Source organism: Tyto alba, unplaced genomic scaffold (assembly GCF_018691265.1).
Source record: "Tyto alba isolate M040663 unplaced genomic scaffold, T.alba_DEE_v4.0 Super-Scaffold_11, whole genome shotgun sequence".
Classification (NCBI taxonomy): Eukaryota; Metazoa; Chordata; class Aves; order Strigiformes; family Tytonidae; genus Tyto; species Tyto alba.
The window spans coordinates 1,382,099-1,391,160 of record NW_024881273.1 but is presented as its reverse complement, the minus strand read 5'-3'; the positions used below and the strand labels follow the sequence as shown (position 1 = coordinate 1,391,160).

Sequence of the window (9,062 nt, the reverse complement as noted above, 5' to 3'; positions counted from 1 at the left end):
AAGTCAGATCCAGTTTTGGCCAAACCACCGCAGCAGCAGAGCCCCGTCCCGGTGCTGCCACGCTGCCTCGCAAGCCGCTGGCGCTCCGTGCCGCGCTGTCCATGAGTGCCAGGCCGTTTCCCAGCTGGCAGCGGTGACTAAGCAGCCCGGAGCAGCTGCCTCCAAGGTCCATTCTTCTGCGAGAGATTTACTGCAGCGAGCAGAGGATCTGCGATGTGATAATTGCCTTCATTCGCGGACGAAGACCCTGAAGAACAAAAGTCAGTTGCCCGTGAATCCGTGGTGTGATTCAAGCATTCACTTGGAGGGGAGGAGTGGGAACTGCGTGCCTGTTGCTGTAGCAAAAGCGAGTGGGCATTAACCAAGAGATCAGCTCTGTCCTGTGAGGTGGGGAGCGCTGCCGGCCCATGGAGGTGGCCTGAGCCCCCCAGCCTTCACGTCCCCCCCCCGGGGCTGCCACGGGCCCAGGTTTGAGGGACTGCCAGAACGCTGAAGCCACTCGGCGAGGAAATGGCTCCGGGGATGTGCTGGAGGTGCCCTGCAGAGCTTCTGCTGTTTTGACTCTGCCTTCCAGCCCTGCTCCTGCTCACTGGATCAGCCCGGGGCTTTTACTTGCCCTCCTAGCCATCTCCTCTAGAGCTGGCCTTCACCTGCGCTCCTGAGCACGCCGGCGTCAGACTCCTGCTACCGCGAGGAGCCCCCGTAACTCCCCCACTGCCTGATCCTTCTGCCAAGACCGCGGGCCAGATTTCCTGGGAAGCTTTATCGGGGAGTTCCACGGAGGAGTGATTGCCTGGGCAGGAGATCCCTGGCACTGCCAGCACAGGTTGCGCAGCGGGGCGGATTGTGAGCGCTTCGCTGCTAACGCGGGCCAGGCCGTCGGGAGGGGAGTGTGTTGGAGGGTGGGGGTGCGGGGTGGGGGGGCCCGAGCCCAGCACCGGCCCGGGGACTCGGTATCGCCGTTCAGGCGCTGCCCAGCCCGGCCCAGCCCAGCCCAGCCCAGCCCAGCCCGGCCCAGCCCAGCGGAGCCCGCGGGCGCGGCCAGGCGCGGAGAACGGCCGCGCTTTTGTACGCGTCGGCGGAGCGGGGCTGCGAGGGACAAGGCGGGCGGCGCGGAGGAGGCTGGGCGGCCGCGGGGTGCGGGGTGCGGAGCGGGGCGCGGAGCGGGGTGCGGAGCGGGGCGCGGAGCGGGGCGCGGAGCGGGGCGGATCCGCCGCAGGGCCCCGCCGTCGGTCGGGGCGGGCGCTGCCACCCCCCGAGCTGCGCCCCGGGGCTCGGGTTTATCCTGCGGGCGGCTGTGCTGGAGGTAGCCCCCTTCCCGCGGCCCCCCCCCCCCCCCCCCCCCAAGCGCGTTTTTAGCCCCTTGCTGCCGGCTGGATGGCTCGTAACTCCCCCGCTGCCCTTTTTTTTTTTTTTTTTTTTTTTTTTTCCTGCCCAAGACCGTGTTCCAGATTGCCCGCGGGAGCATCTCCAGGGAGCGCCACGGAGCAGTGAAGGCGTGGGGCTGTGGGCAGTGGGCGAGGGGCCGGAGGCTGCCCGTGGGTCCGGTGCTCAGCAGTCAGGGAGCGCAGAGCCAAACACAGTTCTCTCTAGGGCTGGGAAGCGCGGTCTGTGTTTATAAAGTCACTGCTGAACTTAGGAAGGCTGTTTGTGAGCATATTTAGAGTCCGGGCTTCAGAGCAGATCTCCGTAGTCCCTTAGCAGCCAAGCGCTTAAACGTGTGCTTCTGCCGTGCACACAGGAGCGTCCCAGGGCAGCAAAGAGATTACTCGCTGCTGGCAGTGTCACAGCTGAGAGACAGCTTCGGGACTTGTTTGCATCAGAGGGCATATTGCCAGTTTGCATGTTTGTACCTTTACATACCCTTGTCTGTGACTTTGCTCGATTTTACGCGGCCGCGCCCGCCGGCTTCCCCGCGGCCGGAGCGGAGGTGGCGGCGGCGGAGCGCGGCCGTGGGGCGGCTCCGCGGCCGTGGGGCGGCTCCGCGGCGGAGGGCGGCCGTGGGGCGGAGCGCGGCCGTGGGGCGGAGCGCGGCCGTGGGGCGGAGCGCGGCCGTGGGGCAGCTCTGCGGCCGGCTCCGTGGCACCGAGCTGAGTGCCCTGCTCCTGGAGGCTGGGTTTACTGGTCTGCGCGGTCCGAGGCTGTATCCCTGCGGGCCTTAAAAGAAATGAGAAAAGCCGCCAGTGATTTGCCACTGTTTAACAACGCAATTAATGCTGGCTTTTTTATTTAGCTAATGCAGATAAAAAGGCTCTGTTAACTTGCCTGCCTATTAATATGGCACATCTGTATATGTTTTATGATTAATTATTCTGTATCCTGGAAACAAACGTTAAACTGAGACCTTAAATTCTTTAAGAAGAACTGAGAATTATTTTGATAGGATACTACTCGGGACAGGTATTTCAGAGAGTTGTTTTCACTTTTTTGATTCAAGACCTTCTGAGGAAAGCAGCCTTGTTTGAGATCTAGTTTTCTGCAGAATGCTTCTGACTATGCCATTCATCTCTAGTAATATTTTGTTTATTCTAGCAAAGAGTGAAAGCTTTCCAGCTGGTCAGCATGTTTAGGAGAGACTTGAGACCTGATTCTTTGTTCTTCAGCTTTCTGGTGAGCTTTACAGTAATTTTTATAATTTGAGTATTTGAGATAATGTTTTATATGAATGTTACAAAACATCCTCTCCAACAGGTCAGTAGTCTGTCCAGGAGTCTCTTTGCCTTTGCAGCCCTTGCCAAGAATCAGACTTCTAAAGGTTAGTTAGTGTTTTTGTCAGCACTTCTGTATGTCTGTACAAGCAATGTTCATCACCGAGAAACAATGCATAAAAAGGTGTCCAATGGCAGAAAAAAAAAAGGTAAAGAAACTTTTTCTAATAACCTGCTTTGTGCCTGACATTATATTTGCATAGCTAAGTATTTGTTTGGCTAACTATGAAATTGCTGCCTAAAATCAGGTAAGTACTGCTCAGCTGCTTGTCTTTGTGCTGCTGTAAATGCAAACAAACCAGATTTATTTTGCGCTTGCAAATTGCATCTGCAAATGCAGAAGCTGGTAGGAGCTGGGAAGTGGTAATAAAATGAGAACATTTGTTTGTACATCACTGCTTCGAACACGCTCCCCTGAGGGCAATCCCTGGACATACCACAGTGAGCTTTTCCTTTGGACTGAGCTTGGTTTTGCATGTCCCACACAAGCGTGCCCAGCTCCAGCCCTAGGCCAGCGATTCAGTTTGTGAGCAGGCTCACAGATGTCCCTTCTTTTAGGTCCAATATAGCCTGGACTTTTCTGTCACACTGTGCCCACCGAATATCCCGAGGGCTGGATATGGAAATGAGCTCCTGCCTTCAGCTTCTCTGGGATGGACCAGGCAGTATTTGTAACTGCTCGGGGATGCTTCGGGAGACTGACCCTGTAGCATATGTGGCACGAGAGTGGGTTAGAGAGGCTTTCTGTTTCTCCACGTTGTGTGTGTCTTTTTCCAGGTTTTGCTCCTGTCACAGTTGAGACCTCAAGACACATGTACGAATATGTGGCCACTGCTTTGGACTGGTGGCATGCAGACAGATACTGTGAACAGCGCTTTGCTCAGCTGCTTTTTGAACCCCATGACAGTGAGCAAGCTTCCTTTAGCAAACTGCTGCAGTCCCACCACATCCGAGGTTCTGTCTGGGTAAATGAAAGGGATGGTGTCCTGCACAAACCAAAATGGAGACGTGAGTATAAGTGGGCTTGGACTATTTGAAGACATGTTCACTGCTGGATCTTTTTCATTATAAAAAAATTAATCTGACTGGGAAAATTGCCACTCGTTTTTTTATTGTCACTGTGGCAGCACCTAGGACCTCTAGTCACAAGCTGGAACTGGCAGTGTGAACAACGGTGATCCCAGCACGTCAGCTGGTCACTGTCAGGATTTTTTAATACATTGCAACAGAAGGGAGTTGCAAAGGGGCTCCTCTGCTCTGCCCTCCTGTACCACCTCCCTGTAAAGCAGGGCTGGCTTTGCTCAGCCTCGTATTTGTGCCCTGCAGGTCCTGCAGAGCAATGATGTTAGAGACAGGACCAGGAGGACAGGCGTCCCCCAGCAGCAAGGCACCGCATGGCAGATGCCACAAAGATCTTACTCGACTATGGTCTTGGTTGCTATAGCATGGGATGCTTGAGAACAGGCTGTTCCTTCCATATGCATTGTTTGCAATCTGATTTGCTAGAAAACTTAAGTTTCTGGAAATTACACACACTGAAGTGTGTCAGCTTGCCTGCCCTCCTGATCCCCTCCAGGCACGGGGGGAGCAGAAGCCTTGCTGCATGCTTGCAGGATGTCCTTGCTTGAAGGGTCCGTGACTTCTTAGCTTGAGTAGGAGGCAAATGAAAATGATGGTTTCATCCCAGTGGAAGATGAGCAGGTTTTGGCCCATGCTTCTGCCTTCATGCTGGCTGAAATTTCTCCTTCTAGGGGACCACACTGTACCAGTCCTGGTATTCAGAGACAAAACAGACACAAAATACGTGAAGGTGCTCTCTGACTTCCCAGCACTGCCTGCTGTCACAGCCTGCGCCCACCTCCAGTGGGACACCAGGACCCAGGAGATTGCTACCATCTTCTCCTATGCTGTGCCGGCATTTATTAACGAGTTCCAGCTCCGTGGCTTTGTCGACGAGGAAGGCTTTGTTCGATTTGCTCTCATAGTCCACGGGCACCATTCCCCGTACCTGCCCGTGTTCCGTGCTGATGGACAGTGGCATCACTTCTGCGTGACCTGGCAGCAGGAAAATGGGACCTGGGCCATCTATGCCGACGGTAAAAGGAGAGCGTCTGCCAGCGGTTTGTGTGCTGTGGGGCCAGCTGCCCCCCAGGCCATCTACGGCCAGGGGACTTTCATAATCGGGCAGGATCAAGATTCCCTGGGGGGCACCTTCAGGGATAAAGAGTCTTTCAGTGGGAACATCACGGACTTGCACATCTGGCAAAAAGTCCTCAGCATGGATCAGATTGAAAAAGTTCGGTCCTGTTGGGTGGTAGAGCAAGACCTTGTGTTTGGGTGGAGCTCAAACGCTCTGGAGGTTGAAAGCACTGTTCAGGAGGTGACGGCACGGTTTCTTTGCCCAGGTAAGTCTCGTTACCCTCGCTGCTTCAGCTCCCTTCTGCGGTGGGGGCTCAGCACGCGGGGATAGTCCAAGAAGCTAGTCCCATCCTTAGAGAGGGAATTTGGGGCGGTTTGTGGAATGATGCTTCTCCTTTGGGAGGGAAGGCAGAAGCACACTCAGAGCTGGGGTGGGCAGTTTACACATTGTACATAAAGGCACAGTCATCCCTAAACCCTTGGCCACTGAAGACCTCTGCAATGACTGCAGCAAAGAGAGCTGCTTGGGTGTCCTGGGCTAATTACAGCATTTCTCTTCTACTGAGAGAAGTGGCTGACTTGTCAGTGATGCTGTTTCCTGGGGTTTGCACAGCCAGTGCTTTGACACTGTGCTGGGAGGAGGGACTCGGTCTCAGCCAGCCTGGCGTGGCATTACTGAGAAATCATGAGCTCAGGGCCTGGCACCGCTGCCTCCTCTGAATTCCTTCTGGAGAGGATTTGCCAGGTGGGTCAGGAGCGGGTTCTGAGCCCGGTCCCTGCTCGGCTCTGGCTCTGGGGCTGCTTGAGGAGCAGTCCACAGATTTTGTCTTCGACCGGGTTTGTGGATCGCTCGCAGGGAATGTGATACCTGCTGGGGACGGCGTGTCTCTGGGGGACCTGGGCCTTCTGTTTGTGTGTGTTTCCACAGGGCCTGTTGAGGAATGCCGAGTTTTTGAAGTTGGCAGCAGTGGATTCAGTTACACATCTTGTTTGCAGTCTTTGCCTTTTATCTGTTGCTACAGAAAGGGTACAGCATCTGTTATTTATTTATTCATTACTTCCACAGCATTCATTCCTGAGGTTCTAGCTAGGATGATGGTGAGGCCTCACGTCTGCTCTGAAGAGGTCTCATGCAAAACCTGCTGTAGCAGTGACTTTGCTTCAGTTGCATGCGCTCTGACGGGATGTTTTGCTATTCTCCAGTTAGGCAGTGGTTGTACACATTACATGGCCTCTGGATGCAATGCTGTAGAGTGCCTCCCAATCCCAATCTGGCATCTCCAGACTTGCTGGCCAGGGGGACATGGGGAGGAGGCAGAAAGAAAAGTGTTAAACTGTCTCTCCAGATGGGATCTTGCACTAGAAATAAAATACAGCTGTGAAGACTCCTTGTCTGTCCTACAAACTTACCCACCATCTGAGGACTATTCCCCAGGCTTTCAACATGGCATGTGTTAACCACGCTGCTAGACACCACAGCAATGGTTATGCTTTTGTTTTATTCCCAGATGCATATTGGCAACTGAAAAAAGCTCAGCAGGAATCCAGCCATTCGCTTGTTGGCCGTGTGAACACGCTTGCAGAGAGGACTGTGGTGAGTCCTGCAGCCCCAGCAGTGGCAGCAGACCCTGGGAACAGGCAGGAGCTGTTGGGGTGGACTCGCTGGCACGTACTGGTGTTTCAAGTCACTTTGCCAGCAGCTATGCCTGTGGCCTTTTCTGAGCTGCTCTTGGAGAGTGTGACCAGTACAGCTGTAACTCGTGCTGTGATCAAATTAGCAAAGTGTTTCTTCAGGTTGACTCTTACTGAGGTTGGGAGTCTGGACAAGAGAGTGCAAAGTGTCAAGGCAGATCTCCTTCCCCTAAGACATCCCTGGTTGGCCAGGCCGGTGTCTGCACGCCAGCGAGGGCATGCAGGGCATTGCCGAGGCATAGCTGATGATCAGGCAGAATTAGGGCTCTGCACTGGACTAAAACATCTTTTCCGTGGCAGATTCCTGAGAACGTCTTCACAAGTGATGTCCAAGACATGAACCTCTCTGTTGCTGTTGGTGCTCTTGATGTCTTGGCAACTGTTCTCAGGGAAGGAGAGACACCCGTGCTGGAGCCATCTGACCTCCTTGCAGTGCTTCAATTACTAAAGCAAGTTTCTGATGTGGAAGTCCGGGAGGCAGAGGAGCTGGAGATGCTGGAGCAGTTGGGCCAGTATTATGTGGAAGTGACTGAGTTAATCTTGGAAGAGCAGAATATTGAAACATGGTCATCAGTCAGCCAGGTAACAGTGTCACCAGCAGCCTGGCCTCTGTGTGCCACATCTGTTCATCTTGTTGTGTGTGCAGCTCCTTGGCCTGCTCTATGGCCACAGGCTGAGGACCTGTCCTTGCATGGTCACATGTAGCCTTTCTGGCCGTATTCTGGAGCTTGTGAACATGCTGCAAGCATGGGCATGGAGCCTCTTTGCCAGCTCAGATAAGGGCCAGCTGCCTTACTGTTGCCTTGTTTGTTGGAGGTGCAAATAAGTTCTTCTGCAAACAAGTGCAGTCAAGTGGTGCCTTCCTTGCAAACCCCTCCAATGGTTCTCTCAGCTCTCATCAGGCTTCTCCACTTTGTCAGCCTGCATTTGCAGGATTACACACCATTTGCAGATTCCCAGTGCTTTGTAGATTCCTTGCTCCCACATCCTGCTGTCTCTGGCAGGGCAATGCCCTTCACTTTACAGTTTGTTGTATTTTCTGTGGGTGGGCTGCCAAGGAGCTATCTGTCATCAGCCCCCACACCGTTCAAGACACCGTCAGGCTTTGTATGAGGGATTTCGATCATCCCACCCACATTAGGATTTTCTCCATTAGCTTCTTCCCTTCTCACATGGGTCTTTTGTGCCTGTTGTATGGTCTGCGCTCTCCACCTGTCTCTGAGAAATGTGTGACAGCGTCTGGCCTGGCCAGTGCTCCAGGAACCAAGCCAGGGGCCTCCAGAGATGAAAGGATGCTGAATAGTTCAGAGTTTACCTCATTTCTTAGAGTTGCTTAGGTCTCTGTGGCCACAATTACTCACAGCTTCTCGGTAGTGGCATAAAACCAGCTCTGGCCCAGTGTAGCTGGTGCAGCAGATATATCTGCTGAAGGAGAAAGGGTTTGGGTGCTACAGGGGTGGCACCGGTGCTGCCCAACACTCGCAGGGCCTGGAAGAATGGGGCCAGTCACCTGCCACCCTTCCAGCAGTGGAGTCTAGTTTTGGGTGACTCCTTTTCCAGGAAGAGAGGATGGTTGTTCTACAGCTTTGCAAAAATCAGGAGTCAGGTCTGAAAATCTGCTTTCTTTCCAGAAGCTTATTTAGTTACGTATTTCCATGCTGGTTTAATGGCTTTCTATAAAAAACAGCAGGTTTCCCTCATTGCCAGTCTCGTCTAGCAAAGCAAAAGCCTGGAGTCCCAACATCTCTTTTGCTGCCAAGGACCAAGCATTTAAGAAAACTCTACTGAGCTGTGGGAAGTGTGGTGGTGCGGGTGCTGATTTCCATTGCTCTCTCCGTGTTTGCAGGTTATCAGAGGGCCCATGGCTGTTGTTGAGCTCTGCAACAGAATGGTGTCACATTTAGCCCCACTGCTGACCGCAGGGAGGACAAAGATCACAATCCAGCATGGGAACGTTGGTGAGTGGCACTGGCAGAGCTGGGGTAGGGCATCTCACGGGACCCAGCTTAGTCACCCCATCTGGTTCCCAGTCCAAATCCACTCCTGGCACCTCTCCTCCTCTGGCTCATCTTTGCTAACCCTACCTACAGCCTTCGCCCCATTTCCTCCATGCAGAAGTGTCACGGTGTAGGGGCACCTCTCACACTGTGGATTGTAACAGGATCATAAGAAAACTTTGGGTGCAGGAGACAAACTGAGCCTAGATGCACCTTGTTTGCACTGAAAGGGATCTGTCTGCTGCTGCTGTGGATCTTGGCTGGAGTTATAATGTCCTTGTACTTTGCTGTAGCAGTAGATCTGGAGGAAAGCTGAGCCCTGGTTCAGTACCTGATTTTACCCCTCCACAGGGATGGAAGTCAGGAAGCTGGAGCTGAGCGGGCAGGAGCTGAGCAGTGAGGCGTACCTGGTCCAGAGCCCTGAGAAGGGCAGGCACGACCTCATTGAAGTTCCTGCAGAAGAAATGCAAAGACTGAAAGCTAGAGGTAGGTTATGATGCTTGTACTTAACCGGGTGTCTCCTTGT

General features: G+C 53.7%; 1 protein-coding gene across 6 annotated transcripts in view; it reads left to right on the top strand.

The window, feature by feature from the left end:
- Window positions 1–644: 644 nt before the first annotated feature.
- Window positions 645–9,062, top strand: part of ADGRD2 (adhesion G protein-coupled receptor D2) — a 29,381-nt gene continuing 20,963 nt past the window's right edge. For 4 of the 6 annotated variants that reach the window (XR_004405648.2, XM_032982814.2, XM_032982804.2 and 1 more), the window contains exons 1-10: window positions 645–826; window positions 2,533–2,610; window positions 2,692–2,755; window positions 3,486–3,716; window positions 4,460–5,113; window positions 5,776–5,874; window positions 6,356–6,441; window positions 6,840–7,121; window positions 8,386–8,497; window positions 8,888–9,022. Coding sequence is in view for 5 of the 6 variants with exons in the window: in XM_032982814.2 (XP_032838705.2) it covers window positions 2,563–2,610; window positions 2,692–2,755; window positions 3,486–3,716; window positions 4,460–5,113; window positions 5,776–5,874; window positions 6,356–6,441; window positions 6,840–7,121; window positions 8,386–8,497; window positions 8,888–9,022 (1,711 nt within the window). In the remaining variant the exon portion in view is untranslated. Of the gene's footprint in view, window positions 827–2,532; window positions 2,611–2,691; window positions 2,756–2,803; window positions 2,858–3,485; window positions 3,717–4,459; window positions 5,114–5,775; window positions 5,875–6,355; window positions 6,442–6,839; window positions 7,122–8,385; window positions 8,498–8,887; window positions 9,023–9,062 lie in introns of those variants that run through there. The other 2 variants (XM_042786855.1, XM_042786853.1) reach the window with 2 other exon arrangements.